The sequence below is a fragment of the Branchiostoma lanceolatum genome, chromosome 13 (assembly GCF_035083965.1).
Source record: "Branchiostoma lanceolatum isolate klBraLanc5 chromosome 13, klBraLanc5.hap2, whole genome shotgun sequence".
Taxonomy (NCBI): Eukaryota; Metazoa; Chordata; class Leptocardii; order Amphioxiformes; family Branchiostomatidae; genus Branchiostoma; species Branchiostoma lanceolatum.
The window spans coordinates 3375207-3396868 of NC_089734.1; the positions used below are offsets into that span (position 1 = coordinate 3375207).

The following is a 21662-nucleotide window of genomic DNA, read 5'->3' on the forward strand; positions in this document are numbered from 1 at the left end:
CTCTCCCGTCGTTTCCTTCACTGTGCTCCCATGTTCTGTTGTAGCTTGCACAGTAGTTAGTTTTGTACTGTGATCTGTTGATTTTGCAACGTCAGTTGTATACAGGGAAGCTTGCGTGGTCGCCGAGAGCGATTGGTCCGTTGTCTGTAGAAAACTAGTCTCGGAGGTTTTTTCTGTGGTGGCTTTGGTTGATGGAGTACTTCGTTCTACTGTAGGAGCAAGCGTCGGGAATGTGCTCCCAGGTCTGAACGTTGATGAGCTGGTTGTTCTTTCCGTCGTGAGTGGTAAAAAGGTAGAGCTAAAAAATTGAGGTCCCGTGGGCGTTTGTGAACTTACCTTTGTATTTGTCAGGACAGTAGTTTCTGAAGTTGTTCTTTGCTTTGTTTGTGATGTACTCGTCATGACAGTGGTAGTGTAAAGAGGTTCTGTTGTAATTGTTGTTGGCCGTGTTGTCATAGTTGTAAAGGACGGTGTTGTATCGTCAATAGTGGAATGACTTGTTTTGCCATGGATTGTAGGTGTGCTAGCAACAGATATAGTTGTGTCTTTTTTGTCTGTAATACTTGCAGTCTCTGCGGTACTTTCGTTTTCTTGTGTGGTTAGAGCGGTTGTGGGTGAAAATGTAGTTGACGCCTGGGTTGAAAGTGCATGGACAGTACTACTAGGTGACGCTGTAGTCGTTTAAAGTGTTGTTTGATGAGCACTAGTTGGATACTCAGTTGTAGTACTAGCTTCCATGGTTGTTTCGAGTGCTATGTCTGTTGTACGCGCTATACTAATCTGAGTGGTAGTTTCTTTAGCTGCTAACGTTGATGACAAAGTTACTTCTTCTGTGGTAGGTGCAATAGTTGGGAATGTACTGCCTGCTTTTGAGGTTGATATAGTCATTTTAGGATGTGTACTTTCAGCAGAAACGGATGGGATAGTGGAACTAACGAATGAACTCCCTGCAGTCTTGGATGTGGCTACCTCTAATGTAGAAAAGGAAGGACGTTCTGCAGAAGTAGATTGCTTTGTCTGTGAAGTAGTTTGCATGTTAGTAGTAGCATGAGGTGGTGATGCAGTTTTCGTCGCCGAAAGTGTCGTCAAAGTTGAGGAAAATGGTGTTGTGATGTCAGTTGTTTGTTGAATTGTTTGGCCATTGAGTGTAGATGCGATATCAGTGCTCGATGTAGATGCGCCTGTTATTTCTGTAATACTAACAGTCTCTGTAGTGGTGTGATCTTGTGTTGTAGGTACAGCAGTTGTGGGTAAATAGGTAGCTGATGCCAGTGTTGAAAGGTGGGAAACAGAACTAGATGTTGATCTCCCTAACGTAGTTCCTACTGATGCTGCGTGATCTGTAGTTGGGTAATGCTTGGATGTCGTACTGCTAGCGTCAGTTGTAGACAATACAGTTTGCGTCGTTGTCGAGAGTGGTATGTCAGTTGTTCGTAAATGACTAGTCGGTGAAATTGCTTCTGTCGTAGCTCTGGTCGATGATGACAGAGTGGTTGTGTCTGTGGTAGCGACAACTGTCTGAAAAGTGCTGCCTGGGATTGGCGCTGGCGCAGATGTTGCCTGTCGTGAACTTTCTGTCGTGAGCGGCGAAAGTGTAGAGCTTACCTTTACAGAAGACAGGGAAGACGTTTCTGCACTTGTAGTTGCTTGCTTCCGGGAAGCAGTGCTGATGCCAATGGTAGCCTGCGTTGGCGTTGTCACAGTCGTCGTTGTGGTTACTGTGTGATCTGTGCTTGATACAGGCATAGTACTGGCAGACTCTGTGGTGATGTCATTATCCTGTGTGGGTAGAGCAGTTGTGGGGGAAGAGGTTGTTAGAGTTGAGTGGACGGAAACAGAGCTGCCTGTTGACCTTTTCAAAACAGATGTTGGCTGTGTAGTGTGATCTGTGGTAGTAGAAAGCTCAGGTGTTGTGTTTTCAGCGCCAGTTGTGAACATTGGAGCTTGCATCTTTGTAGAAAGTGGTTGGTCTGTTTGTGGTGAAATGCTAGTCTGAGTGCTTCTTTCTATGGTAGGAGCAATCGTAGGAAAGGTGCTGCCGGGTTTAAGCGTTGATAGAGCCGTTGTAAGTTGTGAACTTTCTGTCGTGAATGGTGAGATTGTAGAGCTCAATGTTTGAGACCCAGTGGGTGTTTGTGAACTAACGTCTTGGTGACTTGTTTGGCTTTCCAGTGTAGATGCTATATTTTTAGTCGATGTAGACAGAGATATGTCTGTTCTGTCGGTAGTGATGGCAGTTTCGGTAGTGGTGTGCTCGTCTGTGGGTATAGCAGTTGTGGGTAGATAGGTACTTGACGTAGGCGTTGAGATGGTGGAAATAGAGCTAGCTGTTGATCCTTCTAACACCGTTATTAGCATTGTATTGTGATCTGTGCTAGTGGAATGCTTAGATGTTGTACGTCTTAAGTCACTTGTAGCAAATGGAGCTTGCGTGGTTGCCAACAGCGATTGGTCAGTTGTTTGTAGAAGACTAGCCTGAGAGGTGTGTTCTGATGTAGCTATTGTAGATGGATAAATGTCCTTTTCTGTAGTAGCGACAAGTGTTTGGAATGTGCTGCCAGCTTTGGACGTTATACTTTTTGTCGTGTGTGGTGAAATAGTAGAGCTAAAAAATGGAGGCATTGTTGGCGTTTGTGAGGTTACCTTTGTAGTAGGCAGGGTGGTAGTTTCTTCGGAAGTGCTGGCAAACGTGCTTGTGGCACTTTGCCTTGTAGATGTTGGTGAAGTCAATCCATGTGTGCTAATCTGCACCGATGTTGTACCGGAAACGATTGTCTCACCAACAGTTGATTTTACGGTACTTCTCTCTGTTGTTGCAGGGACTGTAAGAATTGTGGTTCTTTGCGAGGTCGCACTTTGACCTGCCCTTGTCGATTCTACATGTTCTGTCGTCTGGATTGTAGTTTTTGAGCTGCTGGTGGTCGAGGTAGTAGCTTCAGTCGTGGCTATTGAGGAATGACCTGTAGACTGGATGACAGAAGAAAGACCTTCCGAAGTGCTAGCAAATGAGCTTGTTGCACTCATCGTTGAAGGTGTTGGTGAAGACGACTGAAATGGGCTAGTCAGCACCGTTGTCGTAGCAGGCAGAGTTGTCCCTTCAACAGTAGACGTCAAAGTGCTTCCCCGTGTACTCGCAGTACTTGCCTTAAACGTGGAAAGTGTTGTTTTCTGCGCAGATGTCGATTCCGTGTATGTGCTTGGATAGACTGAACTCTGAGAGCTGGTGGTGGTTGAGCTGATTCCTTCCTTTGTTGCGGCAATTGTAGAATAACCTACAGACTGGCTAACAGTGGAAAGTCCTTCCGAACTGCTTGAGTAGACGATGGTAGTAGGTATTGGTGTAGACGATGCTACTGTGCTAGTCTGCACCGTTGTCGTGGCATGCACAGTAGTCTCTCGAACGGGAGACGTCATGGTGCTTTGCTCTGTGATTGCCTGTAAAGTAGCAAATGTGGTTCCTTGCGAAGTTGTACTCTTGCCTTCTCGTGTCGATTTCATAAGCGTTGTTGGCTGGACGGTAGCTCTCGAGGTGCTGATTCCTTCTGTCGTGGCAATAGAGGAATGTCCTGTAGACTGACCGAAGGTTGAAAAACTTTCCGAAGAATAGACGTTTGCTGTACTCATTGTTGTAGATGTTGGTGTAGACGGTTCTATTGTGCTCGTAGGAGGCACACTTGTCTCTTCAACAGTAGACGTCAAAGTGCTTCTATCTGTACTTGCCTTCAATGTTGTTCTTTGCGCGGTAGTACTTTGGTTTGGCCGTGTCGATTTAGTAATTGGATGTTTTGTTGTCAACGGTTCCACTGTACTGGAGTGCATTGTTGTTTCATCAGCGAAGGTCTGTACTGTTGTTGTAGTAGGCATAGTTGTCTCTTCAACAGTAGATGTCAAAGTGTTTTGACCTGTACTTGCCTTCAACGTAGCCAACGTTGTTCTTTGCGCAGTCGTAACCTGGGCTGCCAAGGTCGATTCCCTTAGTGAATGTTTTGTTGTCAACGGTTTCTCTGTACTAGGATGCATCGTCGTTTCATCAACAAAGGTAAACTCTTGCATTGTAGACGTTTGAGTGGTTTCTTCTGTTGTTGCCTTCAATGTGCTCCCATGCCCCGTTGTTGCCTGCACTGTGCTTTTAATCGCGCTTGTGGCAAATGTTAATGTCAACGGTTCCGCTGTACTAGAGTTCATTGTCGTTTCATCAAGGAAGGTAGACTCTTGAATAGTAGATGCTAAAGTCGTTTGTTCAGTTGTTGCCTGCACCGTACTCCTAGATGTGCTTGTAGCACTTTCTACCGGCGTTGTTGATATGGACGGTTCCTCTGTACTTGAGTGCATCGTTGTTTCATCAAGTACGGTGGACTCTTGCATGGTAGATGCCAGAGTGTATCCTTCCGTTGTTGCCTGCACTGTCCTGCCAAAGGAACTTTGTTGTAAATGTGTGGTTGTCAACGGTTCCTCTGTACTCTCTTGAATTGTAGATGTTAGAGTTGTTGGTCCTTCTGTACTTGATTGCATCGTCGTTTCATCAAGGATAGTAGACTCTTGCATGGTAGATGCTAAGGTCGTTTGTTCAGTTGTTCCCTGTACCATGCTCCTAAACGTGCTTGTGGCACTTTGTGCTGAATGCGTGGATGTCGACGGCTCCTCTGTACTTGAGTGCATCGTCGTTTCACCAAGGCTAGTAGACTCTTGAACGGTAGATGCTAAGGTCGTTTGTTCAGTTTTTGCCTGCACTGTGCTCGTTACTGTGCTTGTGGCACTTTCTACCGACGTTGTTGATGTGGACGGTTCCTCTGTACTTGAGTGAATCGTTGTTTCATCAAGTACGGTGGACTCTTGCATGGTAGATGCCAGAGTATATCCTTCCGTTGTTGCCTGCACTGTGCTGCCAAAGGAACTTTGTTGTAAATGTGTGGTTGTCAACGGTTCCTCTGTACTCTCTTGAATTGTAGATGTTAGAGTCGTTGGTTCTTCTGTACTTGAGTGCATCGTCGTTTCATCAAGGATAGTAGACTCTTGCATGGTAGAAGCTAAGGTCGTTTGTTCAGTTGTTGCCTGCACCGTGCTCGTTAATGTGCTTGTGGTACGTTCTACCGACGTTGTTGATGTCGGCGGTTCCTCTGTACTGGAATGCATCGTCGTTTCATCAAGTACGGTGGACTCTTGCACAGTTGATGCCAGAGTGTATTCTTCCGTTGTTGTCTGCACTGTGCTACCAAGTGTGCTTATGGAACTTTGTGGTAAATGTGTGGTTATCAACGGTTCCTCTGTACTCTCTTGAATTGTAGATGCTATAGTCGTTTGTTTCGTTGATGCCTGCATTGTGTTCCTAAATGTGATTGTGACACTTTGTTGTGACTGTGTGGTTGTCATTTTTTCCTCTGTGCTGGAGTGCACAGTGGTTTCATCTGCGACGGTGGACCCTTCAATAGTAGATGTAAAAGGTTCCTGCTCGGTTGTTTGCTTTACTGTCCGCCCATGTCCAGTTGTTGACTGAACTGTGCTCTTAAATGTGCTTGTCACAGCAGCTGAGGTATGTCCTGTCGACTGACCAATTGTGGAATAATTTTCCAAAGTGCTGGAGAAGGGGATTGTTGCACTCATCGTCGTAGATTTTGGTGTAGACGATACAACTGTGCTAGTCTGCTCCGTTGTTGTTGCAGACACAGTTGTACTTTGCTCCGTACTTGCCTTCAATGTAGAAAATGTGGTTCTTTGGGCAGTCGTACTTTGGCCTGCCAATGTTGATTCTTCAGGTGTTGTAGGATGGATTGTAGTTCTTGAGCTGCTCGTGGTCGAAATGATTACTGTTTTAGATGTGGGTGAGAACCCTGTAGACTGACCAGCGGTGAAAAGACCTGAAGTGCTGGGAAATGAGCTTGTTGTTCTCATTGTTGTAGACGTTGGCGTAGACGATCCTACTGTGCTTGTCTGCAGCGTTGTAGCGGCAGGCAAAGTTGTCTCTTGAACAGAAGACGTCAGAGTGGTTTGCTCTGTACTTGCCTGCACTGTTGGAAATTTGGTTCTTTGTGCAGTCGTACTTTGGCCTGCCAATGTCGTTTCCAAAAGTGTTGTTGGTTGGACTGAACTTCTGCTGGTGGTCGATATGACTACTTCCGTTGTGGAACTTGTTGAATGACCTGTTGATTCGTAAACAGTAGTAAGACCTTCCGGAGTGCTGACCGATGTGCTTCTGGCACTCATCGTTGTCGATGCTGGTGTAGACGTTCCTACTGTACTAATCGACACTGTTGTCGTAGTAGGCACAGTTGTCTCTTCCAACGTAGACGTGAAAGTGCTTTGCTCTGTACTTGGGTTCACTGTAGAATATGCGGTTCCTTCCACGGTTGTACTTTCGCCTGCCAGTGTCGTTTCTACAGGTGTCGTTGGCTGAACTGTTGTTCTCGCGCTGGTGCTGATAGAGCTGGTTCCTTCTGTTATTGCAATTGAGGAATGAGCTGTAGAGTGGCCAACAGTGGAAATACCTTCCGGAGTGCTGGCAACATTGCTTGTGGAAGTGTGCGTTGTAGATACGGGTGAAGTCAACATATGTGTGCTTGTACGCCCAGTTGTTGTACCAGCCAATGTTGTCCCTTCAAGAGTTGATGTCACAGTGCTTTGATCTGTTGTTACAGGGACTGTAAGAAATGTGGTCCGTTGGGAAGTCGTACTTTGGCCTGTCCGTGTCGACTCCAGTAGTGTTGTTGGCTGGAGTGTAGTGCTTGTGGTCGACATGGTTCCTTCGATCGTGGCGATAGAGGAATGTCCCGTAGACTTGCTAACGGTCGAATAATATTCTGAAGTGCTTGCAATCGTGCTTGTACCGCTCATCGTTGTAGGTGTAGCTTCAGACGATCCTTCTGTGGTAAACTGCGCCGTCGCCACAGCAGGAGCAGTTGTCTCTTGAACAGAAGATGTCAAAGTGCTTTGTTCTGCACTTAACCCCACTGTAGAATATAAGGTTCTTTGGGCGGTCGTACCTTGGCCTGCCAATGTGGATTCTACAGGTGATGTCGGCTGGCGTGTTGTTTTCGAATATTTGGTGGTTGAGCTGATTCCTTCTGTTGAGGCCATTGAGGAATGAACTGTAGACTGACCAACGGTGAAAAGACCCTCTGAAGTGCTTGAAACGGTGCTTGTGGCACTCAGCGTCGTAGAGGTCGGTGAAGTCAATCCATGTGTGCTTGGCTGCATTGTTGTCGTACCGGATACGGTTGTCTCACCAGCAGTAGATGTTACTGTGCTTCGCTCTGTTATTGCAGGGACTGTGAGAAATGTGGTTCTTTGCGAGGTCGTACTTTGGCCTGCCCGTGTCGATCCCATAAGGATTGTCGGCTGGACCGACGTTGTTGCACTGCTAATGGTCGAGCTGATTCCTTCTGTTGTTGCACTTGTGGAAAGACCTGTAGATCCATAAACAGTGGAAAGACCTTCCGGGGTGTTGACCATTGTGCTTCTGGTATTCATCGTTGTAGACTTTGGTGTAGACATTCCTACTGTACTACTCTGCACCGTTGTCGTAGAAGGTAGCGTTGTCTCTTCCAACGTAGACGTGAAAGTGCTTTGCTCTGTACTTGCCATCAGTGTAGAAAATACTGTTCTTTGGGCGGTCGTACTTTGGCCTGCAGTCGTCGATTCTACAAGTGTTGTCGGCTGGCCTGTTGTTTTCGAATATTTGGTGGTCGAGCTGAATCCTTCTGCTGTTGTGGCCATTGAGGAATGGGCAGTAGACTGACCAATAGTGGAAAGACCAGTTGCAGTGCTGGTCTTTGAGGCGCCTGTACTTTTCCCAGCAGTCGTCAATTCTACGGTTGTTGTCGGCTGGACTAAAGTTTTCGAGCTGCTGGTGGTCGACATGATTCCTTCTGTTGATGCAATTGAAGAATGAGCTGTTGACAGGCCAACAGTAGTAAGACCTTCCGAAGTGCTGGGAACTTTGCTTGTTGTAGTTTGCGTTGTAGAGGTTGGTGAAGTCATTCCATATGTGCTAGTCTGCACCGTTGTTGTGCCGGAGACGGTTGTGTCACCAGCGGTTGATGATACAGTGCTTCGCTCTGTTGTTGCTAGGACTGTAAGAAATGTTGTTCTTGGCGAGGTCGTAATTTTGCCTGCCAGAGTCGACTCTATAAGTGTGGTTGGCTGGACTGTAGTTGTCGACGTGCGGGTGGTCGAGGCAGTTGAGGGATGTATTGTAGATTGACCGACGGTTGGAAAACCTTCCGAAGTGCTTTCAAAGTGACTTGTCGCACTCGTCGTTGTAGATGCTGGTGTAGACGTTCCTACTGTGCTAGAGTGCACTGTTGTCGTTAGAAACACAGTTGTCTCTTCAGCAGTTGATGTCAAGGTACTTTGCTCTGTACTCGGCTTCACTGTAGAAAATGTGGTTATTTGGGCGGTCGTACTTTGGCCCGCCAGTGTGGATTCTACAGGTGTTGTCGACTGGAGTGTTGTTTTCGAACTGCTGGTGGTCGAGATTCCTCCTTCTTTTGTGGAATGACCTGTAGATTCGTAAACAGAGGAAATACTTTCTGAAGTGACAGCATATGTGCTTCTGGCACTGGTCGTTGTCGATGCTTGTGTTGACGATTTTACTGTGCTAGTCTTCTCCACTGTCGTTGCAGGCAGAGTGGTCTCTTCAGGAGTAGACGTCAAAGTGCTTTGTTCTGTACTCGGCACCAAAGCAGACAATGTGGTTCTTTTAGCTGTCGTACTATGACCTGCAAGAGTCGATTCTGCAGCTGTTGTCGGCTTGAATGTTGTTCTCGCGCTGCTGGTGGTCGAGCTGATTCCTTCTGTTGAGACAGTTGAGGAATGAACTGTAGACTGGCCGACAGTGGTAAGACCTTCTGTTGTTGCAATTGAGGAATAAGCTGTCGAATGGCCAACAGTGGAAAGACCTTCTGAAGTGCTAGCAACAGTGCTTGTGGCTGTTTGCGTTGTAGATGTTGGGGAGGTTGTCACACCAGCAGTTGATGATACAGTGCTTTGCTCTGTTGTTGCAGGGACTGTAAGAAATGTGGTTCTTTGCGACATCGTGGGTTGGCCCGCAAGTGTCGATTCCAGTGTTGGCTGGGCTGAAGTTGCCAACGTGCTGGTAGTTAAGCTGAATCCTTCTGTCGTTGCAATTGAGGGATGTATGGTAGATTGACCGATGGTTGAATAACCTTCTGAAGTGCTTTCAAAGTGGCTTGTCGCACTCGTCGTTGTAGATGCTGGTGTAGACGTTCCTGTTGTGCTAGTTTGCACTGTTGTCGTTGTAGGCACAGTTGTCTCTTCAGCAGTTGACGTTAAGGTGCTTTGCTCTGTACTTGGCTTCACTGTAGAATATGTGGTTATATGAGCGGTCGTACTTTGGCCCGCCGGTGTGGATTCTACAGGTGTTGTCGACTGGCTTGTTGTTTTCGAACTGCCGGTGGTCAAGATTACTCCTTCTGTTGTGGAATAACCTGTAGATTCGTAAACAGAGGAAACTCTTTCTGAAGTGACAGCAAATGTGCTTTTGGCACTGGTCGTTGTAGTGGCTTGTGTAGACGATTCTATTGTGCTAGTCTGCGCCGTTGTCGTTGCAGGCAAAGTTGTCTCTTCAGGAGTAGACGTCAACGTGCTTTGTTCTGTACTTGGCCTCAAAGTATAAAATGTGGTTCTTTTGGCTGTCGTACTGTGACCTGCAAGAGTCGTTTCTGCAGGTGTTGTCGGCTCGAATGTTGTTCTTGTACTTCTGGTGGTCGAGCTGATTCCTTCTGTTGAGACAGTTGAGGAATGAACTGTAGACTGGCCGACAGTGGTAAGACCTTCTGTTGTTGCAATTGAGGAATAAGCTGTCGAATGGCCAACAGTGGAAAGACCTTCTGAAGTGCTGGCAACGGTGCTTGTGGCTGTTTGCGTTGTAGATGTTGGAGAGGTTGTCTCACCAGCGGTTGATGTTACGGTGCTTCGCTCTGTTGTTGCAGGGACTGTAAGGAACGTGGTTCGTTGCGACGCCGTGCTTTGCCCTGCAAGTGTCGATTCCGGTGTTGTTGGCTGGACTGTAGTTGCCAACGTGCTGAGTCCTTCTGTCGTGGCAATTGAGGGATGTATGGTAGATTGACCGATGGTTGAATAACCTTCTGAAGTGCTTTCAAAGCGGCTTGTCGCACTCGTCGTTGTAGATGCTGGTGTAGACGTTCCTACTGTGCTAGTGTGCTCTGTTGTCGTTGGAGACACAGTTGTCTCTTCAGCAGTTGATATTAAGGTACTTTGCTCTGTACTTGGCTTCACTGTAGAATATGTGGTCATTTGGGCGGCCGTACTTTGGCCTGACAGTGGCAGTGTGGATTCTGCAGGAGTTGTTCGTTGGCGTGTTGTTTTCGTACTGCTGGTGGTCGACATCACGCCCTCTGTTGTGGAATAACCTGTAGATTCGTAAACAGAGGAAATACTTTCTGAAGTGACAGCAAATGTGCTTCTGGCACTGGTCGTTGTAGGTGCTTGTGTGGATGATTTCAATGTGCTAGTCTGCATCTTTGTTGTGGCAGGCAAAGTTGTCTCTTCAGGAGTAGACGGCAAGGTGCTTTGTTCTGTAGTCGGCTTCACAGTAGAAAATGTGGTCTTTGAGGCGCTTGTACTTTGGCCTACAGTCGTCAATTTTGCGGTTGTTGTCAGCTGGACTGAAGTTCTTGAGCTGCTGGTTGTCGAGCTGATTTCTTCTGTTGTTGCAATTGAGGAATGATCTGTAGACTGGCCAACAGTGGTTACACCCTCCGAAGTGCTTGTAACTTTGCTGGTGGCACTTTGAGTTGTAGATGTGGGTGAAGTTAATCCATGTGTGCTAGTCTGCGCCGATGTTGTACCGGAAACCGTTGTTTCGGCAGCAGTTGATGATGCAGTGCTTCGCTCTGTTGTTGCAGGAACTGTAAGAAATGTGGTTCTTTGCGAGGTTGGGCTTTTGCCTTCCAATGTCGATTCCATCAGTGTTGTTGGCTGGACTGAAGTTCTGGAAATAGTTGTGGTCGAGCTGATTCCTTCTGTCGTGGCAATAGAAGAATGACTTGTAGACTCACCCACCGTTGAAACTCTTGACGTGCTTGCCAATGTGCTTCTGGCACTTGTTATCGTAGACGACCTTACTGTGCTACTTTGCTCTGCTGTCGTAGCAGGCAGAGATGTCTTTTTAACGGTAGACGTCAAAGTGCTTTGCTCTGTACTTGCCTTTAGTGTAGAAAGTCCCGTTCTTTGGACGGTCGTACTTTGACCTGCAGTCGTCGATTCTACATGTGTTGTCGGCTGCCTTGTTGTTCCTGAACTGCTGGTGGTCGAGCTGATTCCTTCTGTTGTGGCAAATGTAGAATGACCTGTAGATTCGTAAACAGACGACAAACCTTCCGACGCGAGGGCAGATGTGCTGCTGGCACTGATCGTTGTAGATTCTTGTGTAGACGATTCTATTGTGCTTGTCTCTTCCGGAGTAGACGTCAACGTGCTTTGCTCTGTACTTGGCCTCAAAGAAGGAAACGCGGTCATTTTTGCGGTAGTGCTTTGAACTGTAAGTGTCGATTCTTCCGGTGTTGTCGGCTGGAATGTTGTTCTAGCGCTGCTTGTTGTCGAGCTGATTCCATCTGTTGTGGCAGTCGAGGAATGAGCCGTAGTATGGCCAACAGTGCTGACACCTTCCGAAGTGCTGGCAACCGCGCTAGTAGCACTTTGAGTCGTAGTTGTCGGTAAAGTCAATCTATGTGCGCTAGTCTGCACTGTTGTACTGGAAACGGTTGTCTCACCAATAGTTGATGATACAGTGCTCCGCTCTGTTGTTGCAGGGACTGTAAGAAATGTGGTTCTTTGCGAGGTTGGACTTTTGCCTTCCAATGTCGACTCCATAAGTGTTGTTGGTAGGATTGACGTGCTGGAAGTGCTTCTGGTCGAGCTGATTCCTTCAGTCGTGGCAATTGCTGGATGTATTGTAGATGGGCCTACGGTTGAATAAACCCCTGAGCTGCTTGCCAATGTGCTTCTGGCACTTGTTTTCGTAGACGACCCTACTGTGCTACTTTGCTCTGCTGTGGTAGCAGACAGAGTTGTCTCTTCAACTGTAGATATCAAAGTGCTTTGCTCTGTACTTGGCTTCACAGTAGAAAGTCCCGTTCTTTGGGCAGTCGTACTTTGACCTGCAGTCGTCGATTCTACATGTGTTGTCGGCTGCCTTGTTGTTCCTGAACTGCTGGTGGTCGAGCTGATTCCTTCTGTTGTGGCAATTGTAGAATGACCTGTAGATTCGTAAATAGAGGAAAATCCTTCCGATGTGAGGGCAGATGTGCTTCTGGCACTGATCGTTGTAGATTTTTGTGTAGACGATTCTACTGTGCTAGTCTGCACAGTCGTCGTTGCAGGCAAAGTTGTCTCTTGAGGAGTAGACGTCAAGGTGCTTTGCTCTGTACTTGGCTTGAAAGTAGGAAAGGCGGTCATTTTTGCGGTAGTTCTTTGAACTGCAAGTGTCGATTCTGCCGGTGTTGTCGGCTGGAATGTTGTTCTAGCGCTGCTGGCTGTCCAGCTGATTCCTTCTGTTGTGGCAGTTGAGGAATGAGCCGTAGACTGGCCAACAGTGGTAACACCTTCCGAAGTGCTCGCAACGGTGCTTGTTGCACTTGGAATTGTAGTTGTCGGTAAAGTCAATCCATATGTGCTAGTCTGCACCGATATTGTACTGGAAACAGTTGTCTCACCAGGAGTTGATAATACAGTGTTCCGTTCTGTTGTTGCAGGGACTGTAAGAAATGTGGTTCTTTGCGAGGTTGGACTTTTGCCTGCCAGCATCGACTCCTTAATCGTGGTTGGCTTGGATGTAGTAGTCAACGTGCCTGAGGTCGAGCTTATTTCTTCTGTGGTGGCAATCGAGGAATGTATTGTAGATGGGCCAACGGTTGAATGACCTTCTGAGCTGCTTGCCAATGTGCTTCTGGCACTTGTTATCGTAGATGTGTGCGTAGATGATTCAACTGTACTAGTCCGCTCCGCGATTGTAGGAGGCAAACTTGTCTTTTCAACGGTAGACGTCAAAGTGCTTTGCTCTGTACTTGCCTCCAGTGTAGAAAGTCCCGTTCTTTGGGCAGTCGTACTTTGACCTGCAGTCGTCGATTCTACATGTGTTGTTCCTGAACCGCTGGCGGTCGAGCTGATTCCTTCTGTTGTGGCAATTGTAGAATGACCTGTAGATTCGTAAATAGAGGAAAAACCTTCTGATGCGAGAGGAGATGTGCTTCTGGCACTGATTGTTGTAGATGCTTGTGTAGACGATTCTTCTGTGCTAGTCTGCACCGTAGTCGTGGGAGGTACAGTTGTGTCTTCGAGACTAGACGTCAACGTGCTTGGTTCTGTACTTGGCTTTAAAGTAGGAAGGGCAGTCTTTTTTGCGGTCGTACTTTGAACTGCAAGTGCCGATTCTGCCGCTGTTGACGGCTGGACTGAAGTTCTCGAGCTGCTGGTTGTGGAGCTGATTCCTTCTGTTGTGGCAGTTGAGGAATGAGCCGTAGACTGGCCAACAGTGGTAACACCTTCCCAAGTGCTCGCAACGGTGCTTGTTGCACTTTGAGTTGTAGTTGTCGGTGAAGTCAATCCATATGTGCTTGTCTGCACCGATGTTGTACCGGAAACTGTTGTCTCACCAGCAGTTGATGATGCAGTGCTTTTCTCTGTTGTTGCAGGGACTGTAAGAAATGTGGTTCTTTGCGAGGTTGGACTTGTGCCTTCCAATGTCGATTCCATAAGTGTTGTCGGTTGGACTGAAGTTCTGGAAGTGCTCCTGGTCGAGCTGATTCCTTCTGTCGTGGCAACAGAAGAATGACTTGTAGACTCACCCACCGTTGAAACTCTTGACGTGTTTGCCAATGTGCTTTTGGCACTTGTTATCGTAGACGACCCTACTGTGCTACTTTGCTCTGTTGTCGTAGCAGACAGAGTTGTCTCTTCAACGGTAGACGTCAAAGTGCTTTGCTCTGTACTGGCCTTCAGTGTGGAAAATACTGTTCTTTGGGCAGTCGTGCTTTGATCTACAGTCGTCGATTCTACATGTGTTGTCGGCTGCCTTGTTGCTCCTGAACTGCTGGTGGTCGAGCTGATTCCTTCTGTTGTGGCAATTGTAGAATGACCTGTAGATTCGTAAACAGACGAAAATCCTTCCGACGCGAGGGCAGATGTCCTGCTGGCACTGATCGTTGTAGATTCTTGTGTAGACGATTCTATTGTGCTTGTCTCTTCCGGAGTAGACGTCAACGTGCTTTGTTCTGTACTTGGCCTCAAAGAAGGAAACGCGGTCATTTTTGCGGTAGTGCTTTGAACTGCAAGTGTCGATTCTTCCGGTGTTGTCGGCTGGAATGTTGTTGTAGCGCTGCTTGTTGTCGAGCTGATTCCTTCTGTTGTGGCAGTCGAGGAATGAGCCGTAGACTTGCCAACAGTGCTGACACCTTCCGAAGTGCTGGCAACCGCGCTTGTAGCACTCTGAGTTGTAGTTGTCGGTAAAGTCAATCCATGTGTGCTAGTCTGCACTGTTGTACTGGAAACGGTTGTCTCACCAATAGTTGATGATACAGTGCTTCGCTCTGTTGTTGCAGGGACTGTAAGAAATGTGGTTCTTTGCGAGGTTGCACTTTTGCCTTCCAATGTCGATTCAATAAGTGTTGTTGGTAGGATTGACGTGCTGGAAGTGCTTCTGGTCGAGCTGATTCCTTCAGTCGTGGCAATCGATGGATGTATTGTAGATGGGCCTACGGTTGAATAAACCCCTGAGCTGCTTGCCAATGTGCTTCTGGCACTTGTTTTCGTAGACGAACCTACTGTGCTACTTTGCTCTGCTGTCGTAGCAGACAGAGTTGTCTCTTCAACGGTAGACATCAAAGTGCTTTGCTCTGTACTTGGCTTCACAGTAGAAAGTCCCGTTCTTTGGGCAGTCGTACTTTGACCTGCAGTCGTCGATTCTACATGCGTTGTCGGCTGCCTTGTTGTTACTGAAGTGCTGGTGAAGGAGCTGATTCCTTCTGTTGTGGCAATTGTAGAATGACCTGTAGATTCGTTAATAGAGGAAAAACCTTCTGAAGTGACAGCAGATGTGCTTCTGGCATTAATTGTTGTAGATGCTTGTGTAGACGATTCTTCTGTGCTAGTCTGCGCCGTTGTCGTTGCAGGCAAAGTTGTCTCTTCAGGAGAAGACGTCAACGTGCTTTGCTCTGTACTTGGCTTGAAAGTAGGAAACGCGGTCATTTTTGCGGTAGTACTTTGAACTGCAAGTGTCGATTCTGCCGGTGTTGTCGGCTGAAATGTTGTTCTCGCGCTGCTAGTTGTTGAGCTGATTCCTTCTGTTGTGGCAGTTGAGAAATGAGCCGTTGACTGGCCAACAGTGGTGACACCTTCCGAAGTGCTTGCAGCTTTGCTTGTGGCACTTTGAGTTGAAGATGTCGGAGAAGTCAATCCATGTATGCTAGTCTGCACTGTTGTACTAGAAACGGTTGTCTCACCAGCAGTTGATGATGCAGTGCTTCGCTCTGTTGTTGCAGGGACTGTAAGAAATGTGGTTCTTTGGGAGGTTGGACTTTTGCCTTCCAATGTCGATTCCATAAGTGTTGTTGGCCGGATTGAAGTCGTAGAAGTGCTTATGGTCGAGCTTATTTCTTCTGTCGTGGCAATCGAAGGATGTATTGTAGACTGACCCACCGTTGAATAAACTCCTGAGCTGATTGTCAATGTGCCTCTGGCACTTGTTATCGAAGATGTTTGCGTAGACGACCCTACTGTGCTACTCTGCTCCGCTGTAGTAGCAGGCAGAGTTGTCTGTTTAACGGTAGACATCAAAGTGCTTTGCTCTGTACTTGGCTTAACAGTAGAAAGTCCTGTTCTTTGGGCAGTCGTACTTTGACCTGCAGTCGTCGATTCTACATGTGCTGTCGGCTGCCTTGTTGTTACTGATGTGCTGGTGGTGGAGCTGATTCCTTCTTTTGTGGCAATTGTAGAATGACCTGTAGATTCGTAAATAGAGGAAAAACCTTCTGATGCGAGAGGAGATGTGCTTCTGGCACTGATCGTTGTAGATGCTTGTGTAGACGATTCTTCTGTGCTAGTCTGCACCGTTGTCGTGGCAGGCAACGTTGTCTCTTGAGGAGAAGCCGTCAACGTGCTTTGTTCAGTACTTGGCTTGAAAGTAGAGAATTTGGTTATTTGGGCAGTTGTACTTTGGCCTGTTGTTGGCTGGACTGTTGTTCTGGAACTGCTGGTGGTCACGTCGATTCCTTGTTTTGTCGTGGCAATTGAGGAATGACCTGTTGACTGGCCAACAGTCGAAATACTTTCCGAAGTGCTTGCAGCTTTGCTTGTGGAAGTTTGCGTTGTAGATGTCAGAGAAGTCTCTCCATGTGTGCTAGGCTGCACCGTTGTTGTCTCACCAGCAGTTGACGATACAGTGCTCCGCTCTGTTGTTGCAGGGACTGTAAGGAATGTGGTTCTTTGCGAGGTTGGACTTTTGCCTTCCAATGTCGATTCCATGAGTGTTGTTGGCTGGACTGAAGTTCTGGAAGTACTTGTGGTCGAGCTGATTCCTTCCGTCGTGGCAACTGAGGGATGTATTGTGGATTGACCGACGGTTGAATAACCTTCTGAAGTGCTTGCAATTATGCTTGTTGTACTGATTGTTGTAGATGTTTGTGTAGACGGTCCTTCTGTAATTGTCTGCACCATTGTTGTGACAGGCAGAGTCGTCTCTTCAACAGAAGACGTGAAAGTGCTTTGCTCTGTACTTGCTTGCACTGTTGGAGAATTTGTTCTTTGTGCAGTCGTACTTTGGCCTGCCAATGTCGACTCTAAAAGTGTTGTCGGTTTGACTGAACTTCTCGCACGACTGGTGGTCGGGTTGATCCCTTCTGTTGTGAAAATTGTGGAATGTCCTGTAGATTCGAAAACAGTGGAATGATCTGCCGAAGTGCTTGCAGATGTGCTTTCGGTACTTATCGTAGGAGATACTGTGCTAGTCTGCACAGTTGTCTCTTTCCTAGAAGTTATCAAAGTGGTTTTCTCTGTACTTGGCTTCACTGTAGAATAAGTGGTTCTGTGGGCGGTCGTACTTTGGCCTCTCAGTGTCGATTCTGCAGGTGTTTTCGGCTGGACTGAAGTACTCGAGCTGCTGGTGGTCGACCTTATCTTTTCTGTCATGACAATCGAAGAAGAACCTGTAGATTGACCAACGGTGGATTGACGTCCTGACGTGCTAGAAAGTGTGCTGGCAGTTTGTGTTGTAGATTCTGGTGAAGTGAACCCGTATGTGCTAGTCCGCGCCGTTGTTGTACCGGAAACGGTTGTATCACCAGCAGTTGATGCTACAGTGCTTCGCTCTGTTGTTGCTGGCACTGTAAGCAATGTAGTCCTTTGCGAGGCCGTACTTTGGCTTGGCAGTGTCGATTCAATGAGTGTAGGCCGGACTGACGTTGTCGAAGCGCTGGTGGTCGAGCTGACTCCTCCTGTCGTGACAGTAGAAAAATGTCCAGGCAAAGTTGTCTCATCAAATGTAGACGTGCTTTGCTCTGTACTTGGCTTTAAAGTAGAAAATATCGTTCTTGTGACAGTTGTACTTTGGCCACCTACTGTCGATTGCGAAGGTGTAGTTATTGAGCCGCCGATGGTCGAGCTGATTCCTTCTGTTGTGGCAATCGAGGAATAACTTGTAGACTGGCCAACAGTGGAAAGACCTTCAGTTGTTTCCTCAAAATAAGAGGTCGTTGTAGTTAGTTCTGTGCTTGGCTTCACGGTAGAAAACGATGTTCTATGGGCGATCGTACTTTGGCCTGTCAGTGTTGATTCCAAAAGTGTTGTTGGCTTGGCTGTAGTCATTGGGCCGCTGGTGGTCGATCGTACTGCACTAGTCTGCACCGTTGTCGTAACAGGCAGAGTTGTCTCTTCAAGAGTAGACATCAAAGTGCTTTGCTCTGTAGTTGGTATCACAGTTGAAAATATGGTTTTTGAGGCACTTGTACTTAGGACTGCTAGCGTCGATTCTGCATATGTTGTAGACTGGACTGAACTTGTTGTTACAATCGAGGAATGATCTGTAGTTTGGCCAACAGAGGAAAGACCCTCAGTTGTCTCTTCAAAAGGAGAGGTCAAAGTGCTTTGCTCTGTACTCGGCTTTACAGTAGAAACCGAGGTTCTATGGGCGGTCGTACTTTGTCCTAGCAGTGTCGATTCGAAAAGTGTTGTTGGCTTCATTGTAGCTATTGAGCCGCTGGTGGTCGAGCTGATTTCTTCTGTTGTGCCAGTTGACGAATGACCTGTAGAATGGCCGATAGAGGAAAGACTTTCCGACGTGCTGGCAGATGTGCTTGGGGCAGTTTGTGTTGTTGTAGAAGTTACCTCTTCTGTGCTTGTCTGCACCGTTGTATCGGAACTGGTTGTCTCCCCAACTGTTGATGATACAGTGCTTCGATCTGTCGTTGCCTGCACAGTAAATAATGTGGTCCTTTGGGCTGGCAGTGTCGATTCCGTAAGTGTTGGCAGGACCGAAGTTCTTGAAGCGGTGGTGGTCGAGCTGATTCCTTCTGTTGTGGCAGTTGACGAATAAAGTGTAGACTGGCCAACAGTGGTAGGACCGACATAGGGGCTTGTCGTTGAAGATTGAGGTGTAGAAGATCTTACTGCACTAGTCTGCGCCGTTGTCGTAACAGACAGAGTTGTTTCTTCGAGAGTAGATCTCAAAGTGCTTTGCTCTGTACTTGGCATCACAGTTGAAAATATGGTATTTGAGGCGCTTGTACTTAGGACTGCTAGCGTCGATTCTTCATGTGTTGTAGGCTGGACTGAAGTTGTTGTTACAATCGAGGAATGATCTGTAGACTGGCCAACAGAGGAAAGACCCTTAGTTGTCTCTTCAAAAGTAGAGGTCAAAGTGCTTTGGTCTGTACTCGGCTTTACAGTAGAAACCGAGGTTCTATGGGCGGTCGTACTTTGTCCTAGCAGTGTCGACTCCATAAATATTGGCTGGACTGAAGTTCTCTGAGCGCTGGTGGTCGAGCTGACTCCTGTTGTGGCAATAGAGGAATGTACTGTAGACCGGCCGACGGTGGAATAACCTTTCCAAGTGCTGGCAAAGGGGCTTGTGGCACTTTGCGTTGTAGATGTTGGTGAAATCAATCTCTGTGTGCTTTTCTGCACCGTCGTCTCTGTGGTGAAGTACTGTTCTTTCGTCGGTAGAGCAGTCGTGGGAGAAAGCGTAGTTGACTCTCGCGTTGTGAGGGCAGGGACAGTACTAGCTGTAGACGTTTGCATCGTCTTCGTTGTGGTATCAGTGGTAGCTAAAATAGTTGTTATTGGACTTGTATTCATAGTGGAAAACAACAATGCTGTTTGGTCTGTAGTAGGATGAATGGTTTTACCTTGGATTGTAGATGACATGTCGGTGCCCGGAATTTCGGTAGCAATTGTGGTTTCCGTTGTAAGTTCGTCTTGTGTGGGCAGGACAGTTGTGGGTAAAGACGTATGTATTGCAAGTGTTGACGATATCACACCTGCTGTTTGAGGACTTGTCTGAGTGGCCATTTCTGTTGTGGCTAAGGTCGAGGACAGAGTGCTTTTTTCTGTGCTAGGCACAAGCGTTGGCAATGCACTGCTCGGTATAGACGTGGATACAGTCGTTTTGAGTTGTGTGCTTTCTGTCGTGACAGACGAAATAGTAGGGCTATACAATGTAGACATTTCGGGACTTACTGTTGAAGTAAAAATAGTAGGAGTCTTTGAACTTGTTCTTTGGTCTGTCCTGGAAGCAGTACTGGTGCCAGTGGTTCCCCAAATAGGTGTAATGTTCGTTGTCGTCAATGTGTTTGTTTGGTCTGTGGAAAGTTGACTTTGTTTGCCTTCAGATGTGGTTGCGATGTTTGTACCCGACGTAGACAGAGAGGTATGTCTTATTTCTGTGGTGATGTCATCTTCTTGTGTGGGTAACACAGTCGTGGGTAAAGAAGTACTCGACGCCAATGTTGAGAGAGACGAAAGTGTTGTGTGGTCACTGGTAGCGGGTTGCTTGGCAGGAGTACTTACTGGTTCATTTGTAGGCATTAACGTTTGCGCAGCTGTAGAGGGTTGTAAGTAAGTTGTTTGTGGGCGACTAGTCAGAGAGGCTGTTTCTGTGGTGGCTAGGGTGGTTGACCGTGCCGTTATTTCTGTGGTAGCAGCAATCGTAGAGACTGCACTGCTTGGTCTTGATGTGGATTCAGTCGTTTTCAGTTGTGCACTTTGAGTTGAAACAGATGAAGTGGTAGAGCTGAACAATGTTGGTCTGTGTGACGTTTGTGAAGTTTGCAAGCCAATGGTCAATGTGGTGGTGTCTTTGGTTGTTGTTGGCAAGTTTTGTGTTCGTTCAGAAACAGCCTCCTCTGTTGTGGGAATAACGGTTGTTGGTTGTGAAGATGTTACAGGCCCAGTAGTGCTTGTGAATACCTGACTTTTAGTAGCTGCAGATGATGTCTCTCTTGCGTCTGTCAGAGTAGACGCCAGTAGACTTCCAGTGGTCTGTTCAATGCCTGTTGATGATTGTGCGACTTCAGTTGACATTCCTGCTGTTGTGACCGATGCTGTAACGATGATTAAAAATCTACCGTTAGTATATGATAATATATGTCACAGTAGAGATTGGAATCCAGTAGAGTCCGGAACTCCACTAGTAGAGATTGGAATTCCAATATTGATTGTGGTGATATGTGTTGTGTTTTCAGTAGTAGTCTTTGGTGTTTTTAAGTGGCAACATTTGCACTTGGTGTCGTTGTCCTTTCGGTAGACTGTGCTTTTAGTTCTTTTTGAAGTTATATGTTATACTGGGTCTAGTGTTGTAGGATATGCTGTATCTTCCGCTCTGTGTGTAGTTGTTTTCTCTGAGATTAGATAAATTGTTGTCTATGACTTAATACATTCTTATGACGGCATGTGTAATGTTGAAGTGTGGGCTCGTGTACTTTACTTCTGTTCGTATGAATTACTTCCAAAGATGTACATAGCACATTCACCTGTGGTAACTTGTGTTGTTGGTTTAAACGTAGTTGGGAGAGTTGTTATTTGTGTTGTTGGATGCATCGTCGTTGGTAGAGTTGTTGGATGCATCGTCGTTGGGAGAGTTGTTATTTGTGTTGTTGGATGCATCGTCGTTGGTAGAGTTGTTGGATGCATCGTCGTTGGGAGAGTTGTTGGATGCATCGTCGTTGGTAGAGTTGTTGGATGCATCGTCGTTGGGAGAGTTGTTGGATGCATCGTCGTTGGGAGAGTTGTTGGATGCATCGTAGTTGGGAGAGTTGTTGGATGCATCGTCGTTGGGAGAGTTGTTGGATGCATCGTCGTTGGGAGAGTTGTTGGATGCATTGTAGTTGGGAGAGTTGTTGGATGCATCGTCGTTGGGAGAGTTGTTGGATGCATCGTCGTTGGGAGAGTTGTTGGATGCATCGTCGTTGGTAGAGTTGTTGGATGCATCGTCGTTGGGAGAGTTGTTGGATGCATCGTCGTTGGGAGAGTTGTTGGATGCATCGTAGTTGGGAGAGTTGTTGGATGCATCGTCGTTGGGAGAGTTGTTGGATGCATCGTCTTTGGGAGAGTTGTTGGATGCATCGTCGTTTTGAGAGTTGTTGGATGTATCGTCGTTGGGAGAGTTGTTATTTGTGTTGTTGGATGCATCGTCGTAG

General features: G+C 47.0%; 1 protein-coding gene across 1 annotated transcript; it reads right to left on the reverse strand.

The window, feature by feature from the left end:
• Nucleotides 1-1441: 1441 nt before the first annotated feature.
• Nucleotides 1442-20547, reverse strand: LOC136447117 (serine-rich adhesin for platelets-like). Its single transcript, XM_066445809.1, has 4 exons — nt 14175-20547; nt 8238-14057; nt 2644-8060; nt 1442-1732 (listed from the first exon to the last, which is right to left on the reverse strand). The coding sequence occupies exons 1-4, from the start codon at nt 20545-20547 to the stop codon at nt 1442-1444; spliced, it is 17901 nt and encodes a 5966-aa protein (XP_066301906.1).
• Between the last annotated feature and the right edge of the window lie 1115 nt (nt 20548-21662).

Bases quoted from the DNA above. Each gene is read 5' to 3' on its own strand.
- LOC136447117 (XM_066445809.1), bottom strand. From the start codon at position 20,547: ATGTCAACTGAAGTCGCACAATCATCAACAGGCATTGAACAGACCACT. The intron at 8,061-8,237 runs GTCACTTTGAAA...TTACAGTCCTAG, and splicing joins TACAACGACGAGTGCGACAA to CAACAACAGAGCGAAGCACT. The intron at 1,733-2,643 runs GTAACCTCACAA...GCCTGTATCAAG, and splicing joins CCACCCTGCCTACTACAAAG to CACAGATCACACAGTAACCA.